The sequence below is a fragment of the Acanthisitta chloris genome, unplaced genomic scaffold (assembly GCF_000695815.1).
Source record: "Acanthisitta chloris isolate BGI_N310 unplaced genomic scaffold, ASM69581v1 scaffold5581, whole genome shotgun sequence".
Classification (NCBI taxonomy): domain Eukaryota; kingdom Metazoa; phylum Chordata; class Aves; order Passeriformes; family Acanthisittidae; genus Acanthisitta; species Acanthisitta chloris.
Window position 1 is genome coordinate 20,162 of NW_008654241.1, and position 19,551 is coordinate 39,712.

The 19,551-nt window shown below is 47.2% G+C and overlaps 1 protein-coding gene across 1 annotated transcript; it reads right to left on the bottom strand.

The window, feature by feature from the left end:
• Positions 1 to 1,145: 1,145 nt before the first annotated feature.
• On the bottom strand, positions 1,146 to 1,731 carry LOC103810505 (leucine-rich repeat-containing protein 75A-like; the record flags this gene model as incomplete). The annotated part of the gene is made up of 1 exon (XM_009083406.1): positions 1,146 to 1,731. A coding segment is annotated over one exon (586 nt), but the record flags the coding sequence as incomplete, so codon positions are not given.
• Between the last annotated feature and the right edge of the window lie 17,820 nt (positions 1,732 to 19,551).

Below are 19,551 nucleotides of genomic sequence, written 5' to 3' on the forward strand. Positions count from 1 at the left end.
ATGAAATTCTGGTTCAAAAGCCAAAGTGCACATTCCAGCACTGCTGCTCTGAGGAGATGCATTTTCCATCAAAAATACGATAAAATCAAACCCATGTCTCTTAGAAAAAACCCAAATGGAATTTTAGAAACAAAGCACTTCTGGTCCAGGGGGCAAAGGCCACAGCCAAGTGACCCTAAGCCTTTCTGAGGCTTTAAATCCCCAGCTGGCTGTGACTGCCCAACCCTCAGTGGCAGTGATAGAGGGGCAAACCCCAGGATTGTGTTTCCTTTTATAAACCTCCTGTCAGCAACAGTGATGAACCTGAGCTGGGCTTTGACTCTAGATTTTGAGTTTCACTCCCCAAAATGGGTCAAACACTCCCAGCATTGCTGGTGCAAGCTCCAGGCACCACGTTACAAGTTCTGGAGTTGTTACACAGCATGGCTGGTGGGAAACTGGTTTTTACATCTGAATAGACACTGGGCAGGCACAAGTGCCAGCCTGATCTCAGTAAGGCTGGAGGGTGAGAGTGGTGTCCAGGCACGCTGCAGGCTGGGGGTTAACTCTGCACCAGGAAAGCAAAGCTCTCCCTCTGGTTGGCTCATGATTTTAAGACAAACACCCCTGGTTAGTGTGGGATCAGACTTTTGTTGTATCTTAGCAGAGATGCTACTCATCAGCAAGTCAGGAATGGAAAGGATTTAAGGTTTGTGTCGGTGGCAGTTGTCTTTGGGGTCACTGCTGTCTGTCTGTCATGTGTGGGAGAGTGGCTGGGCCTGGCCAGATCCAGGGCTAAGGAAAGAGAGCCCTTCCCTGCACACTCTGGGCACCCTTTTTGTCCCTTTTCCTGCTCTTGTAAGGGCCTTGTATCACACCACCTTGGAGAGAACCAAAAGCATAGCACATCACTAATGCTTACAAATACCTGGGCAGCTCTTAGAAAATACAAATATTCAACGTAATCACCTTTATGTGTCTTTGAAAAGAAAAACTGTTGACATTCATCATACGGGGGAAGGCAATGGTCTGGGCTCCTGAAGCATTTCACCATGTGATCCAACCCTCTGCCAGGACCCCCAGAGCCAAGGTCTGGCTTTAAGTAATGACACACCCTTAAGTCATCCTTGCTCAACGTGCCCACCCAAGAGCCACAGAGCCAGATATCATGTCTGTGGGGTCACAGCACCTTGCTCTGAGCTGGGGAGCATCCCAGCCTCGGCCGTTCTGTCCGTCTGCTCCAAGTCTGTGTTGCCACTCTTGCCTGCTCCAGCTCGCAGGTCCTCCTGGCTCTCAGCCAGGCCATCTTGGCCCTCCAAATCGCTCACCTGACCCTCCCCAAACTCCAGAATGGTTGGCAAGTTGCCTTGCTTTGGGCATCGTCTCTTTAGGCTGACCAGGAAGGGTTGTGGCAAGGAGAAGATGTCCACATTGTTGCCAAGGTCAATCCAGGTGACACTGGGGAACTTCTTGGGGTCCTTCAGGGTTTCGGTGAGGTCCCGTAGGATGGCTTTGGTCAGCCTGTTGCCGTTGAGGGAGAGGGTGGTGAGGTGTGGCAGCACACAGAGCACTGGCAGCAGCTGCAGCAGCATGTCATCCGTCAGCTCCGTGAAGCACAGCTCCACCGTGTCGATGTGCTCCGAGCTGTGCTGGAGGTAGGACGTGACGCGGTCCAAGTCTTTCAGCGTCAGTGGGATGCCTGACAAGTCCACTGTGTTGTCCTGAGGCTTCCCCATCAGGACAGCTTTCAAGCTGGTGGGGAAGAAAAGGAGAGGGATGTTAATGTGGGGGGATGTCTCTGCTTGGTGGCATCACTTTGGGCTCCCCAACTGCTCCTGGAGACAGCAAGAACATGAGTTATTCAGGCAAGATGTTCAGCTGGGGCTCACCATCTTTCTGTAGAGGCCAAGAGTGTGTCTGTGCAGTCGAGAAACATTTCAAGGCTATTTTTGGTAGAAAATGGCCAGAAACAAGGAGACTGTGTTCAAATCCCATCACTTAGAAAGAATGTAGATTTCTTTTCTGTCTGTTCAAATCCCATGACTTAGAAAGAATGTAGATTTCTTTTCTCTAGCCCCTGCAAAACCCTGGAATAAAGAGGCTAATCCACTGCTTTTAAAGGTGCAAAAAAGGGTGAGGAAGCTCTGGATCAGATGGACAGGAATTGCTGGTGTAACACTTCTCACAATGCTCATTATGAAGCTCTTTGAGCAGGAGGACACGTGTTTGTTCTCTCTGCTGTACAGGTGGGAAACTGAGACCCCCAGCTCAGCCCAAGCCAGCAGATGTAGGATAGACACCTCCAGGCTGGGTGATTTGATCTCATATTGCCATCGTGTTTGACCTATTTGTCTTTTCAGACTCACTGCTGAGGAGATGAGCACTAAGGAGAAATCCTTAGATAAACACGTTAATTCTCATAATGGCCCTACAGAGACTAATTAGCACAAGGTAGGCTGGAGTTTCACAGGTCAATTTGTCTTCTAAAGCAAATCATAGAGCACATCTACAATGAGGCCCTGGCAGACTGAGCTGCTGAGGACCTCTGGCTAATGAATTATTCTGGGTGCACAAGGAGCTGCAAGGAGCCCTGTGCATGCTGATTGCCCATGGCAGCTTGGTGAACCTCACAGGTCTCTTAAGCTGTTGGCCAGGTGAAGTGATGCTGTGGAGGACTCAGGGCTGTGATGCTGCTCTGCTGTCTCCTCTGGGCATGTTTTTCCAAGCAGCCCATGAGCGATGACTGCCCAGAGACTGTTATTTCAAACAAGGGGAAAATGAGAGTTTTACCCCAAAAGTCCATGCTCATAAGTTGTGTGTCAAGAGAGTTTCCAAATGCAGAGCTACTCTCTGCCCTGTGGAATGGCACAAAAGCCATGGGGTTTGGTTGCCCATGGCCACAAGTTGGCTATGGAGACCTGGCTATGACCCAGCCAAGCTGAGGTGAAAGCAGACAAACTCCTAGGTGCTGTTTTTAGACCAGAAACATCCACAAATCCTGACCAGGTTGTGATGGGGAGGCTGGGAGGGGTGAAAGATCTCCTTTAGAGTTCCCCTGGCCATGCTGGATTACACTCCACGGTCTGTTTAGCAGTACTTTGTTCTTGCTCCTCCTTTGAAGATCTTATTACAAGAAAGAAATAGATGTAGATAAGCACTGGGATTAAAGGCAACTTCCATCTAGGGGCTTGGCTAAACACTAGGAAAATAAGTTCTCTTCCCAGTTTCAATTTGCATTTAAGCTGTGGCTTTGTGATGTCATTTCACCAAGCCTCCTTGGCAAGACTTGGTACTGACACCAGAGCTGGATGCAACCCCTGTGCAAAAGACCTTGATCATGGCCTGGCCCTCAGATTGCAATCATTTCCTATGAACTATTTGTTTTCAGGGAACACCCCAAAGGAAAGAACTAAATTTGAGGTTTTATTTGTGGTTCCTTGAGTCCTTTATGAGCTCACACAGCCCAGTGCAACCCTCCTGCTCCCACTGCCTGTTATGCTGTGAGCAAAATGCCTGAATCTCACCTAAACTGGGCTGGGCACTGTTCAGGTCTCCTTAAGGACATCAATTTTCTTCCCTATTTCATGTCCCAGAAACCACTTAGCTGTTGTGTGTGTGTTATTCAGGGATTTTATATTTCAAGAGAGGATTTTGTCCTGGCTGCAGTCACTGCGGCTGGGGGGTCGAGCCAGGCAGGAGGGGGAAGACCAGGAAGGGCATTGTGGAATCTGGGAAAACAGCAAGTCCTCCTCAGCAATGGCACTAGCCCAAATGGCCACTGCATGAATTAATTTCTCATCCTTAAAAAACACAGGTTTGTGCAGCAGTTGGCCAATTTCTTTCCCATTAAGAAGACTGATTAACTTAATAACCTTCTAATTCTAAGTACCCAGGAGACCTGTGGGCAATTTTGATCCATCATTCTGTCAGCAGCCCTGGCATAAAGAAAATGTTGGGATACCTTGGCAGCAGGAGAACAAGAAGGCTTTTAAAAAAGTTATGAAACTGATGTTTCTCCTTGTTTAAGAGATTTGGGGGTGGTGGTTTTGGGTTTTTTTGTTATGGTAAGACAGATCCTACAGTGCAAAACTATTATTGATTGGGTGCCATGATCCAGTGGGTAAGTCAATAATGTCAACACATCTGGACTCTTCCTAAACTCTCCTTTGCCTCAGGGACTCATTTCTCTGCTGTGGTGGCACTTTGTTAGTGGCAGCTAGTGGCTTGCTGGGTTAGCTGAAACCTCAAACACCTCCACAGCCATTTAACAAGATCTATACTTAGCCTTTACAAGGTCTTATTTAACCTGTCTGTGGGCAGAAAGACAGCTGCTCATGGGATGTGTGTCTCTGTGTGGGTAATTTTTGGCAACACTGGCAAAGAAACCAAGGAAATAGGATATTTATTACTATAAAACAAATAATTTGGTGTTCACATGTTGGCAGCTACTTCTGTTGAATACGTACAGCCACATATTCAGTCTGTGGCCAAGGTGATGCCTCAGTAATAAGCTCTTCCCACCTAAAAATTACTCTTGTAATTACTCCCTCCTCCAAATTACTCTTGTCTTGCAGTCTTGGAGCACCAAAGCTGGTTAGAGTGGGATCTCACTGTCAAACAAAGCACACGGTGTCTCTGTGAATAATAACCATTTAACAGCATGGCTAAAATCCAACCAGGAGTTGATCCTTGTTTTATCCAGCATGGATATCCCTGCAGGGAGTGATGCTGCCCCACCTGCCTTCATGGAACTTCTTGTAAGACTTCTAGCGTGGCTTTAAATCAGCAAAGCCAAGGAGATAACAGAAGGGGAATGGGGATAACTTCAGGGCAGCTCTTTGTTTTGAACTGCATTCAGTATTGCTCCAGACATTTGTTTTTTCCCTTGGAACATGCACATGATTTCTGCCAGGCAGTAAAAGAGAATTTCTCACTAGGGCTCTGTGCTTTTCCCCTTGAGAGGGATTTAGCTGATACCTACTGAAACGGATTGATTCTCCTGTACAAACAGCCTCCCCACCCTGCTGGGGTGTGCAGCCTGTGGCAAAGGCAGAGGAAAACTCCTGAATTCTCAGGTTAGAGCAGCCCTGGGCTTGTTTTGTAGACTGGTTTGCTCTCCTGCATCAGCCCATGCTCCTTTTGTCCCTCAGGAAACAAACAAACCCCAAACATGACTTAATGAAAATAGTTCTGGGGATATTCTGAGCCATCTCATGGAAATGAGAGGGATATTATGTTAACAAACAGCTGTAAAAACTTTTATCCCTACCATAAAGTTTGCCACAGAATGGCCCCAAATCTCTGGGGGAAGATCTTACCATTAAACAAATCCCTATGAGCTTTAGTTGGGGGATCAGTTACACCCATTTGGTTTCATCCTCAACATTTAATGAGGTTATTCCTGAGGGAAAAACATGGATTTTTTTCCCCAGCTGGGGTTTTAACCAGTGTAATGACAGGATTGGGTATGAACCCTGCTAACACATGATTATGAAGCTGATTTATACCCACTCACACTGAACCAAAAGCTACTTTACATGCAGTATGGAATCAGATCAGAAAATGTTCCCATAAACAGGAATATTGCTGGTTAGATCAAAGAGACTGAAAAGAAAGGGATTTCCTCCTGGTTTGCATTCCTGACATCTCTCTGAAGCTCTGCACAAATCGTGACAGGAGACACCGATGTGTCATGTAATGAAGGATAATTGGGCTATTGAGCCACTTCTTGCAGGGCAAAGGAATAGCTCAAGGAAAATGAAGAGGCAGCCCCATAGAGTGAAGAATTACAGGAAAAAATATATCTGATACCTGGTGAGAAAACTATTTACAAAAATGTCAGTGAAAAATTATTGAACATAATGAGTTATCAGAAAAACACCAGTAAATTCTTGAGATAGAAGACTTGTCCTGAAATACTGGTGGTATCAAAGGTAAGTATTAAAGTGGTTTTTCAAAGTCCCTGCTCCAAATGATGGCACTCAAACACGGGAAGAGATATTTGGGAAGTGGAGGGAAGGAATACAAGTGCTGCAAAGCAGGTCCTCAGTTAGTGATAACATTAACTAAAGGGTTAAGCTCCCTCAGCCTCAGAAGAGGAACAGAGACAAGAAAATAGAACTATTTAGCTTAAATAAGGAATGTGACTCAGGTGGGTATAATAATATATCCTATATTCTATTATGCCTATGTGATGTGTATATAATAATGAGGAAGAATAAATCAGAGAAGATGAGAATAAACTGCTCTTTCTTCATCTCTCTTCATGCAGGATCTGAGGACTAAACTCCCAGTGGACAAAAGGGAAGGAGTGAGTACACAGAGCTTAAATTAACCCCCTTGCTCCAGCCATGGGATATAGAATCACAGAATCAGCAGGGTTGGAAAAGACTTCCAAGAGCATCAAGTCCACCCCTACCGTGGTTACTAGCCCATGGCACTAAGTGCCACATCCAGTCTCAGCCTGAAAACCTCCAGGGATGGTGAATCCACCACCTCCCTGGGCAGCACATTCCAATGCCTGAGCACTCTCTCCACAAAAAATCTCTTCCTAATATCCAACCTAACCCTCCCCTGGCAGAGCTTGAGTCTGTGCCCTCTTGTCCTGCTGCTGGTTGCCTGGGAGAAGAGACCAACCCCCACCTGACTCCAACCTCCTGTCAGGGAGTTGTAGAGGGTGATAAGGTCTCCCCTGAGCCTCCTCTTCTCCAGGCTGAACACCCCCAGCTCCCTCAGCCTCTCCTCATGGCACTTAGATTTGTGGGAGGTCCAGAGCAGACATAGCACTGCTGGGGCTGAGGACATCAAAAGTCATGTTAGGATGGTAAAAAAATAAAAACAGAAGTTGACTATATGCTGGGGAGTAATTGTAGAAGTTCTCCAGTTCACCACGGTGAGGCCTTTGTGCTTCATGGCCCAGGACTGGGGGCTGATGCTGTGTGAACAGCCTGGGACTGAAGAAAAAGATCCAGTGGGACCCTGGAAGGTTGGTCCTAAAGCTGTGTCAGACAAAGCCCAGATCAGCACCAGTGGTGCCAAACTCTCCAAAATTCAGACAGGACATTCCTTCATTGGCCCACCACAGCTCACCCTCAACTTTTACTTCACTAAAGTTTGACACACACTCCAGTGTGTGTGTGTTGCTGTGATTACTGATTAGCTGGTTCAGCTCCGTGTGTACTGCCACAGAAAGGTTTAGAGTTTGATTAACAGCACAGTTTAAAGTCTCTGTTCCTCACTTGCCTTTTGAAATGAACAGCTTGGAAAGATTTCACTCCTCTCCTTTGAGACATTCAGGGTAAAGAGGGTTTTTAAAATATATAACTATAAAAATATGTAACTTTTAAGCCCCTTTAGAGCTTACCAATAAATACATTAAAAATTCCTAAGTCTTTACTGTTAAGAGGGAAAGTACCAGTGGGGATTAGTTATTTTGGTCTCTTCTTGTTCCAAGAGCCTTCCCAGTTTTGCTAAGCTTTGCAGTTTTCATGTCCTAAAGTCTAGACATTCCCTTTGTTAATGTCCTTCCCCTGCTATCAAAATCCCAGCCTGCTCCTCCAGCGAGTGCCATTGGATCTGAGAGGTAGGAAGGACAGATTGCTCAGCCTGGAGCTCATCTGGGGACTTCCCTCCTAATTTTGACCCTGATGTGTGACATCCAAATTAATTTTATGATGGCTGTTTATAAACTAATTGTGCCTACTGGGAATGCTCTGTGGGAATCCCATCCCTAAACAGGCCATTACCATCAAAAAAACAAACATTGGACTGTGTGTCAGATCCAGCACAGCATTTTTGAAGCATCTTGTTAAAGCAAACCTGGAGAGAATGCTAAAATTGTCCCTAAATTGTCCTGTGCAGCAGGATCTCCAGCATTGTGCTGCTGGTCGTGATGCTCACGGCGACCTCCTCTGCACGGCCAAGTGCATGGGCTGCTCCAGGAATAGCTCTGTGTTTCCATGGCTTTCCTTCCCAAATCCCACTGTATTGTCTTTGGCTCCACACCAAGCTACACAGGCCTGTTCCACCTCTATTCCAGACAGAAAGCTGGGTAAGTGCATGAGGCATTTGATGGGAAGAGTAAATTCTGTGCATCCAAGAGCATCCTGGAGAACTGACACAGGTCTTGTGGCTTTGGCCATGATGTGGTAGTGGAAGGGCCATTGGTATCAGAAAGATCTTGATCAATAAATCCTTCCCATCACGATAAGGGAAAGTCAAGCAGCTATGATTTGTATTTCTTTACTAAATTCATGGAATCACAGAGTGGTTTGGGTAGGAAGGGACCTTAAAGATTATCTCATTCCAACCCTCATTACTCCAAGCCTGTGTGATGTCTCCACAGACACACGTTAAATTCTAAAAGCTCATGATACAAATAACAAGAAAAAGTAATTTTTAGCCCTGGGTGTTTCCCCTTTCCACCAGCCTCAACTCCTTCACCTCAAGGCGACTGATGAAGAGCCAACCACTAGAGAGCAGTGTCACCCAAGTGAGCAGGATCACCCAGCAGAGCAGTGTCACCAAGCCCTTGGTGCCTAAAGCCAGTCGTGACCCCAGCCCCATACCAGGAGGGTCACAGTCCACAAACTGCACCTTGCAGGTGGCTCTCACCTTGCAGGATGCTGCCTCAAGCCTGGTGTGGTGAAGGGATGAGATGTTGCTGTGCCATCAGATGTCCTACTCGTGGCACAGCCCTTGGTTCTTCTGCTAGGTCTGTCAGATGGGCTGAGTTACCTGAGAGCTGAGAGGCTTTGGACAGCTGTATGCAGACTCTGAAGACCCAGATCCAGCTCTGAACTCACCTAAGCACCCTCTATGCAGAATAACGTGCCTGTTGAGGAAGGATTTGGTATTTTGGGCACAGCATGTCTTTTGGGAGAAACAGTGCAGAAGAGACTGGAGAACAGATGAAATGGAGAATAATCTCTGTTTGGATTATGTTACTTTAACATCTCTTAAAATGCCTCTAATTCCACCCTAGAGCATCTTTCTGAGGAGGAGAAATAAAGGACAGGAATTTTCTTTGCATTAAGCATTTTGGCAATGTAATATTTAGTCCATTGCTATGGCCGATGTGGCTCAATCTTGTGCAGGCACAGGGAAGAAGGGAAACCAAGAGGAAGGAAGGTGAGGCAAGAACTGCAGGCAGGGACTGGTTTCTGCACTGGCTTTCATAGGCACACAGGCTGTGGGAAGTGCAAAACCTGCATTGATTTTGGAAGCTGAGCAGAAAAATACCAATATACAAGAAGGAACCAGATACATCAAACAAATAAATGAAATTAATTTAAAAGGAGGAAAAAAAAACCATGCAGTGTTTTTGGCTTTCAGTCCAAACCACATAAATTTGACCCACTGACCATCAGCCAGTACCTGGGAATTCAAGGGAAGTCCATCTGGGGCCAGTTGCTGGGGCTCACACCCAGGCTGCTGGAGAAGCAGCTGCCCTTAGTGGATACTTGGTGATCACTGATGGGATCCTATGATGTTAACCCCTCAAGAAGATCCAGTAGTGAGGTTAAACTAAAGAAAACATCTGAGAAGAACCAAATTTGTAGATGTGGTGCTTAGAGACCTGGTTTAGTGGTGGGCTTGGCAGTGCTGGGTTAATGGTTGGATTTGATGATCTTAGAGGGCTTTTCCAACCTTAATGATTCTGTGATTCTGTGAAAATGCCACCCACACCTTCCCAAGGCCAAACTTCATCATCAACCCACTCTTCCCTGCAGCTCTCTCCAGGCCCAGCTGCTGGACAGCTGCTGCATCCCAATTTCACAGCCTCTCTGTGGTATTGAGTGAAAGGACCCAATTAAACCTCTAAAAGCAAGAAGTTTCTTGGAAAATGAAGCACTGCTATCTGAAGAAGTAACTTGATAAATATCTCCAGCAGGGACAATTAAGCAGCAGAACTGCTCTCATTTGCATGCTGCACAGCCAACTCCTTGTCATGGTCCAGCACCACAGAGCCTGGATCCAGATTCTCAGGGAAGTGACAGCCTCTTGCTCTGTTTGAGAGCCACCATTTCTGTGTTGCAACAACAGGGATTTTTTTTTCCCCAACTTGTTTTTAATTTCCTGCTAAACAAAGTTCTAAAAATAAGCACTTGGGATCCATCAAAATGCTCTGCTATAATTATAACTCTAAGTTATTGCAAGGAAAATGTAAATCGCCTGCTGTTGGAGTACTCTCTATCCTCATCCATCCCAGAATAAAATGTATTTATATACTCCTTCCTATGATATATTTTGCTCTCAAACCTCTGTTTTCCTATAGAGAAACTCTGCTGGAATATTTCCAATGAACTCCAGCGTAATAAGAAGCTGCAGCTGATGCCCCATTAATAACCTGCATTTGCAGAAAAGACAATTTGCACAAGAGACTAGAGAAAAACTAACAAGAATTTAAGGGAAAACAACATGTTGGGATTGTAGCTTCTGTAAATGACCCCCTGGAAGAGAATTGGCCCCAAATAAGAGTTTGTTCAAGTTTGCACTATAATAAACAATAGTTTGCAATAAAATAAACAATGTTTTCCTGAAATTCTAACACGGGGGGGAAAAAAGCTGCAAAGACTCTTGGAAATGGACTTTAATGATCGAGTAGATAAAAAATATCAAAGTAACTATTGGAATTACATGAGCAAATTCCCCCTTGGGAGAAAGGAAGCTGTTGCTGTGCTCTGGGTTGATTGGGAAAAGGACCTTTGAATCGAGTTGCAGTCCTCAGAGTCCAAAGGAAAGAGGCACAGGAAGAGAAATCTCCAGTAAATTGGTCATAAAAACATACAATTTGCAGCCAATATACTTAAAACAGTCAGTGAGTTGAAAGGAAGAGGAGGAAAAAGCAAAAGGGGGGCAAGAGGAAGGGGGTGAGATGGGAGATCCATAGGGATGGATGGAGAATGGCAAGGCAGTACTGGCCCCTTCTGCAAAACCAGGGTGGATGGTTCCCTCAAATCCCTCCTATTTCAGCCTCTCCTTTCTGTTTTATTACTGCTTTGTCTTATCATTGCAAGGAACGACCCTGATAACAGGCTGGATGTGACCCCCAGTGTGGGATGGGAGTGTGTAGCTGCTCCCACTCTGTTCCCTCACCACAAATTTGAGAGAAAAATGAGCTTTGACACACTGTGTCTATTTGCAGATGTAAAGGGATGTTGCTAATTATCTCCATCCCATTCTGGAGCCTGCAGAGCTTTGGGGTGGGGGAAACACACAGACAGGCTTGAGAGGCATCAGCTCTGGTTTACTTCTGCCCACCAAAATCCTCTCTCAGCCCTCAAACCTGCCCCTGGTGCTGTCAAACAACAACAAAAAAAATCCCAGGTAAACTTTGTAGAGAATTGAATGCAACAAACCAAAGAGGCTTTCACTAGAAGTTTGAGGTTCTCACTTTGCAGAGGCATTTGTGTTTCCTGCTCCTTGAAATACGTCAAATTCCATTAATACAAAGGGGAAGAGAACAGAATTTTTGGGGGTGGGGGATGAGGAGAGAGAAGCTTCAACTCTGATCCTCCAGCCCAGTGTTCTCATCAGAAACCAGCCCAAAGAAATAAAAAAAAACCCTCTCCCAACTGCTTTTCCTGCAATTAGGGAGTGATCAGCTGCCAAAGTGTGTGCCTGGGGCTTTGCTTTCCCTAAACTGTTTATTTTATTGGAGCACAGATCACATTTGGAAGAGTTTAGGCAGGCTGAGTCCCCTATTGCCTGTTCTGCTCTGATGAGAGCCAGAGCACGAGAGGCAGCAGCCAGCTTGGCTCCCAGGGTCCCTGCCTGCCCCTCACACTCTTTGGGAAGAGGTTTTCTCCAGGGTCAGGAGCTGGTGACACTCCTTACTTTTCCCTTCTCCCCCTAGTCCTTGGCATATCTTCACTCCAAGCCAAACCTCTGCCACCCTGATAGCTTCAATGTCCAAAGTGAAGGTTTGAATCTCAACACAGATCCTGACACACTCATAGACAGATCAAAGGAAGCAACCAACTCCTGATCCAGCCTGACTGTGGACACGTTTCTGACAGCTCTTTTTTGGGGGGGGACACATAGCCCTTCCCCACCCAGGGCAGAGGATGGACAAACCTGCAGTGGTCCCCAAGCTATGGGACTGGTGCCCTCCAGCCACACCTAGGGGGTCAGGAATCCTCCTCAGCTCTCCCTGAGAGCTCACAGGGCACCCAGGGCTTTATGCTGGAGGAGCTATGTGGCAAGAAGGTCTCGGTTTCAAGACTAACCAGCTGCCAAGTGACAAGGAGACTCAAATTGAGACAGCCAAGAGCCTTTCACCTGATGTTTGGCCTTGCTATCAGTTTTTGATCATAATTTGCACACCTATCAAGCCAAAATAGTTCTGCTTTGCATGGTTTCCACTGAACAGATGTTCTGCTGGCCAGGAGAGCCCTTGTCCTGTCACCTCCTGCTTCCCTGCAGGGGCACACGATACTCACCGAGGGTGGAGATCCCTGGGATTAGGCAGAGTTAAGCTAATGAGACCTGACCAGTGTGTGGCTGCTTCCTCGAGCTCTCCCTGTGCTGGGGATGCATCTGCTTTACATTAATGTGCACAGTAAAGAATGGGTCCCACTCAGCCCAGCAGAACAGAGCCACCATTGTAACCTCAGCTTTCATCAGATGGGGAATAACAGGATACAACCTGACCCACTGCTACTTCCCTGCTTGTGTCTTCAAAAGAAAAAGGGATGTTTCTTTGTAGCTTTTTCATATTCTGTTTCAATAAGAAAGTTTAATAGTATCCCTCTGCTCCTCTAGAAGTGCAGCAAAAAGTTGCTCACTGGAGCAGGGGTTGAACCTGCTTTATTGGCATCCTGTGGGTTCCTTTCCCTGCTGGGCACAGTTTCTCCTGCAGCTTTGCTACCCCTCACAAAGTGATTTCATTTTAACAGCCCCTTCCCTGAGCACAGGGTCAGCAGAAAGTGCTGCTGCCTTGTCTGGGGCTGCAGAGCCAAACAAAGGAAAACAGGCAACAAGGAACAGCTTTAACTGCCCAAAGAAAACTCCCTCTTCCCCCAGCATTTCATTGCTTTTGGCAGGTTATTTCCCTGCTAATGTTGGAGATCTCAGCGTTCAGCTCTCCCCAAAGATGAAAACAGAGCTGAGAGCAGAGGTGAAGTTGCCTGCCAAGATGCCTTTTCAGTGGGCATAACAGAAAAGGAATGTGATATGCTGCTCTCTACAGCAAAACACCAGCTCTGCCCAGCTCCCCCAGCCCCAAGGCACGGCACATTCTGCCAGGCAAGCAGGAAAACCACAAAAACCTTCCCTGAATTTTCCCTGACTGGCTGTTTAGCTTTTCTGCTACAACACAGGCCCTGTTATCAGCTGTATCAATCACACTACACCAAATCACCTCTCCCACTCAGCTTTCTGAACACAAACATTCTGCCCTTTTCTCTGTATCCATCAGTGATGAGGTTTTGTGTCACTGTGCTCTGAGCTGTTCAAGGGGAACGATGCTGGAGAGATCAGCCCAACAGCAAATCTTCCCAAGGTAAGTAATTTTTCTGTATTGTGTCAACACACACACACACACATATATTTTTCTCCAACTCATCATCTTCAGCATAATGAGCCCCATTTGAGCACTCAGTGACCAGCATGACCCAAGAGCTGATTTAATCAGGGGATGCAGGTGAGGACTCCCTCCAGATGGGCATTTCTCCTAGCCAAGATGCTGCTGAGGAATAATCCTCATCCCTAACACCGTGAGAAGTGACCTTCACAAGAGACTGAGCACACAGGGAGGCCAACACCCGGGGATGGCTTCCACCCAAAACCAATCCCCAGCTCCCAGTCTGGTGCTAACCCTGGACAAGGGGAGTGTGAACACCTGGAGGAACATATTGCCACCCTGGGCTACACGGTGCTAGACAAAAGAAATCAGTCTTGGGACTGAATGCCCTGTTTCTCAAGGACTGGGATGTGTCAAAACACAGGCTGCTGTGTGTTGACAAGATATGCAAAAGCCAAAGCTGGGAATTGAATGTGAGCGGGGTCTGCAATCTGCAGTTTGGTCTCCCTTTTCTTGGAGGTGCCAACCAGCCCCTTTTGAGATGCAAAAGATCCTTCTGTGCTTCCCCGAGTGCTTGTGGGATGCCTGGCCCATGGCCAAAGGGACTTTTTTCCTCCACCCCACCGACCATGAGCCAAGGGACAACCGCATTTCTAATGATGGAGTGTCAGACTGGAAGGGGATGAGTCAAGTCTGTGTCTGGGTCACCCATGGGGTGAGCAGAGACCTCAGGGCTGAGCTCTCAGGGGACAGACAGAAGTGCCTGGTTATGAGCAGCCAGGGCTGGGAGCAGGCTGGGCTTGAGAGGTGCCAGGAAAGCTCCAGCCATGCTGACTGCTGGTGTGCTTGGACACTTCAGTGCAGCCTTGCTGTGACCTGCATCCTGCTGCTCACATCTCCCTGTGCAGCCTCCTCCTCTCCAACCCTGCCAGCCCCACAGCAACACACAATCAAAAAGAAACAGCCCAGATCCAGCCCAAACACACCTCAGCACCCCGTGCAAACACTTGATGCCCAGCTGCTACCATTCAATGCCTTCATGCTGAAAACCTCAGCCCAGCCCTTCTCCTCCCCAGGGCAGCAAGGAGCAGCAGTGCCCCCCGTGCTCCTGTCACCGTCCCCATTTGCACTGCTCTGTTATTTTCATTCAAAGAGAGCAGCAGCAGACGTGGGAGGTGGCAACTCACCACGACAGCGAGTTGGAGCCCTGAGTCAAAGTGATGGATGAGCTCACTAAACACCTTCATTCACCATGGCTAACGATGCACCATGTGAAAGGGCTTGGGGAAAAAAAAAAAAAAGAAAAAAAAAAGGAAGGAGCTTCTATCAAAGCTTCATCATAAAGCTTGATTCTCTTAATTGGGAAACATAGCCAGGGGTGACAGCTACACCAAGTTGGCTGGTAATTAGGTGGGCACTGCTGCTGGGGGAGCAATACCTTCCCTCCCTGGTGGCAGGAGCAGCAGCCAGACCCCAGGCAAGGCACCAAATTGCCCCTCACCACCTAAAAAGAGAGTCAGGCAGTGGCTGTTTTAGACCAGACAAATAATCACAGGGTGTTTGGAGGACTTCCAAGGCAGGGAGGAAGTGTGTGTGGAGATTAATTATTTCACCAGCTGATTTAATAACAGTTTCTACTAGTTGATTCCTTGCTCTGCAGCTCAAGTTGTGTGGATAGATTTAAATAATCCCTGCCCTGTGTCAATAGAAAAATCTCATTTCCACCCTGCCCAGAAGCAGAGGAGTAATTATTTAAAAAAAATAAATTACAAACCCCACACTTTTCACAGTCAAAAGCCTTTTCTAATCAGACACAGGACTAGTAAACGTATTTAGGGGAGCACAAGCACCTAAGTGCAAGGAGGTGGGAGGAGTGATGCCAGCAGGATGGATGTTGCCTCTGAGGGGAGGAAAACTACCAGGTTATTCCTTATTCCAGCTGCAGGAGGGAAGAAAAAGGAAGAGGAGGAAGAGGGTGGCTTGAAATCAAGGGTTTAAATCATAGGTAGTGTCTGTGACCACATAAAGCTTTTAAGACTTCAGCAAGAGCGTGAGCAAGCTCAGAAAGGAGAGTCGTGGGAAGGGATGTCCTGCTGCTGTAAATCACTTCATCCCAGCCTCAGATTCTTTTCTACTTTAAGTTATTTCCTAGTAGTTCTGGCTGTCAGTTCATTCACTAAACAAGGGAACAGCAAAGGCAATTCAAGCATTTGTCAGGGTCAATATTCATGAGTGTGGGGGGGAAATGGTACTTTGCAGTTTGGGTTAATTGCTTTCAATTCTGGAGCAACCCAGACAACTTGCAGAGGGCAATGGACAGGGTAAGGGCTCATTTTACAGACTGAGTCAGTGGAAAACCTTAAGCCCCTTTCCAACGTGACAGCCTGCCCTGTAGCACTTCCCCGGGTGGCATTTCAATATCCAATGCATTATTTACAGTTTAGCTCCAGCAGCTTAAAAAGTAGGTCTTTGCTCAGGCAAACTCCTGACTGAGCAAGGTGTGACAACACACAGGAAGGAGCTGCAGCCTCTCCAAGACTGGGGAGCTGTAAGGGATAACCTCTCCCCCAGCAAAACTCAGCTGTGAGATGCCATCCATCACATCTCACCAGCAATTCCCCTTCAGCTGCACAGGGGAGTGATCCTACCCAGCAACAGGCCCAACTTCCAGATGCTGCTGCAATATCCAGCAAAAAGAACTAATTTCCATCCCAAACTTGCCAATCTGGTGGCCAAATACCTCCCAGTGGCAATGAAGAACAAAATGAGTGACTTCACTCCCTGTTTGGCATGGTTTGGGGTGTGCAGAATGCTTCCCAGGGAATGGGGGAGCAAACCCCACAGAGCTCTTGCTCTGGCACAGCAGACATCAAATTTTCCCTGAACATCAGCAACAAGCAAACTCCCTGGAGTTCTCTGAAGGTATCCCTGGAGAGATTTAAAAGATGTGCAGTCGTAGCTCTTGGGGACATGGATTAGTGCTGGACCTGGCAGTGCTGGGTTAATGGTTGGACTCAATCTTACAATGCTTTTCTGACCTTAATGATTCCATAATTCTAGGTGACAGATTCCTTCATTGCCACACACAGCATGTTGCATAAATATTTCTTAACCACAGCCCTCACAAATATTTTCTCCCCCAGATTTGCAGCGTTTCTCCTTTCCCCCCACAACAGGCATTTAATTTGTTCACAGTTTAGTCCTGTTTTCATTGCACCAAAGGTCATTCCAGTGCCTCTGACTCTTTAAATTCAACAAGAAACATTGCATTTCCTTTTAAGCCTCTCGGGAAGGACAGGCCACCCTACCAGCCAGGGCAGATGGATGTGTGTTGACATGTCAAGGGGCCCTGGCAGGGGACACCCCAGGCTCAACTGGCATTGGAGAACTTCTCCCCTCTGCAAGACATCTAAATAGCTTTTTCTTTCAGGCTGGATCCTGTCAGGGCAGTCTCAGGACAGATTTCCTCTGAGAACTGCACTTCAACTGCTGATGGCTCTCCAAAACACATGAGCAAGCAGAGATAGGTCTCCCCTGCTGGAAAGAGAAGAAATGGGCAAAAAACTCCAGGATACATTAGATGAATTACAGCCTGGAGTGAGCCTCTGTGGTGCTGAGGGAATGGCAGGATGCTGCAGACCCTGGAAAAATCTCACCTCCTCACAGCACTAATGCAAAGATAGTGGTAAGCATTGAGGCAAAATGATAATCACTGCTGTAACCTGTGTCACATCAAGGTCTATCAAGCCCAGATTCTATGTCTGCAAGTGAGCTAATGTTTGGGTGTTAGATAATATTTGGGTAAAGGATCTAGAGCTTTAGTCAGTTACTCCTCCCTGGCAAATCCTCACACCTTCCTGTGTTTAGAGCCTTCTTGAGCCAGAAGTTAAGCCTAAGCTATGGTGTTTAATGGCCACTGGGGAAGCTACTCTGAATTCCCTGTGCTTTGGGGCCCTTCAACATCATTTGACAGGGAGAGCTGCATGAAAAAAAAAAAAAAGGAATTCCTCCTGTTTGTTTCCAGCCTGCTGCCTGCTGATGGAGAAGCTTTGCTGCAGCCATGGCACAGTTGGGCTACTCAGCTGGGGGAAGCTGGGAGCAGCTCAGGACATCCTCCCTGCACTGTCAGGTCCATCCCTCCCTGTCTGACACACACACGTCGATTCAGGGATAAAGTGCACACCAGGGACAACCTGACACCCTGGTATTTATACCCCACTAGCCTGAAAAGAGCATTATTTAACGCAAAAGCCTCTTAGTGCTGTACATTATTGACTTTAAAATGACATAGCTTTTTTTTTTTTTCATTCCTCTCTGATTCAGGAGACATCCGTCTCCAACTGGATGAAATCCTTCTCTTCCCACCCGGCTTAGCCTGTGCTTCTGACCTGTGATGGATGATTGCTGGTCTCTTCATCCTTCACCCCTCCAACATCACACACCAGCCCCACAAGGACAGAACATTTCATTGAGGTTCTTGCACGGTCACAGAAGGCTGAACCCGCCAGATGGGATGTCTTCACAATAAACAGCATTTTTTGAGACGAGATTCATCAGATTTTCTACATAGCAAGGAGAAGTGAGTGCTGTGATGCATGCCTGGCTGCAGAGAGCTGCATCTCAGCAGGGTGGCTTCAAAGGGTTGGGATTTCCCAGGGATAAGCTGGCTCCACAGCCCACCTCACTCACTCAAACCCATCTGTTGGGGTGCCAACATGGAGCAAAAAAATCCTGGCCAGGTACTTTGGTGCATGCAAAGGACTAGCCCCAAAACGTTGCTCTGGTTCAGCTATCTTGGAAAATGGAGTTTCCACACACAAATGATCCCCTGACCAGGCAGTTTTGAAGTCACACAGACCATCAGAGAGCAAAAATACAGAAGGCACTGTGCTTCCAGCCATGCATGTGCCAAAGGGAATAAATTCAAGAGGCAGGAGCCCAGAAGCAGCATCATGTGGAGGAGCACTGAGAACAGAACAACTGACAAGGCAAATCAGGATTGTTCCAATCCCAGCTCTAAAAGAACTAGAAAATCACATCTTGAGTAACTATAAAAAGTCCAAAGAGTCCCAGACTGGCAGATGTAGGAAATGCCCCACAGCCATGGAGGAGACTGAGGTGAGAAGGACAAAGGTGATGAAAAGTGCACTCCTGGGATATGCACTGTAAAATTACCCACACTCAAATATTTCTCCCAGCTCCTTATTGGCACCTCAAAAGGGTCTTTTTTTCCTTTTTGGCTGACCATGGTGTATGAACCCCAGCAAACCTGCTCGTTTGCTGTGTGCTGAGGAGCTGCATCCCCCAGCACAGCTGGAAGCCAACACCCTCCTGCTCTTCACCATCCCAACAGTTTCCAAACATTTCTGCCAAGGTAGAGAAAATATTCCAGGTCTATGCATGCTGGCTGAGTGTGTGTCTGCCAGATCAAGCCAAAGGTATCTCTCCCAAAGGATCTGCTGTAGGTGTTACCAGTGTGCCAGGCACCCTCAGCCCTGTGTGATGCCAGTGCTGTCTGTGGGCACTCCCTGGGATTTGTTCCATGGGGGCTGAGCCAGCCCCACCTGATACAGGGGGAACACCACACCTCATCCCGTACTGCTCTCATTAATAACTCATTAATAAGGCTGAGCAAAGTGCCTTATCAGTCCCAAACTGAGGCCTTGGAAGAGAGGCCAAGCAAACAGACATGAGAAGTGCAGGATGTTGGATGCACCAGGAGCTGATGCTGGCAGTGTGTGGCACTACTGACAACAGCCATGCTGGGGCAGAGGGGACATGGCCTCAAGCTGCAAGATCACTCAGCACAGCTCTGACAGCAGCCAAGGGGAAGGATGTCTTGCTTATCCTTCCTTTGTTTTCCTCTCTTTCTCCCGAAATGACTTCTCTCTCCCTTCTGACTTCTGTGTCACTCCAGGTCTTCCCATCACATTAAGTCATCATCTGTTAGGAGAGGATTACTCAGTGCCCATGGTTAACCCTCCCCATTCCCAGTTAGCCCTGCTCAGGCAGGGACACCCTTTGCATCAAATGACTCTGCAGGACCT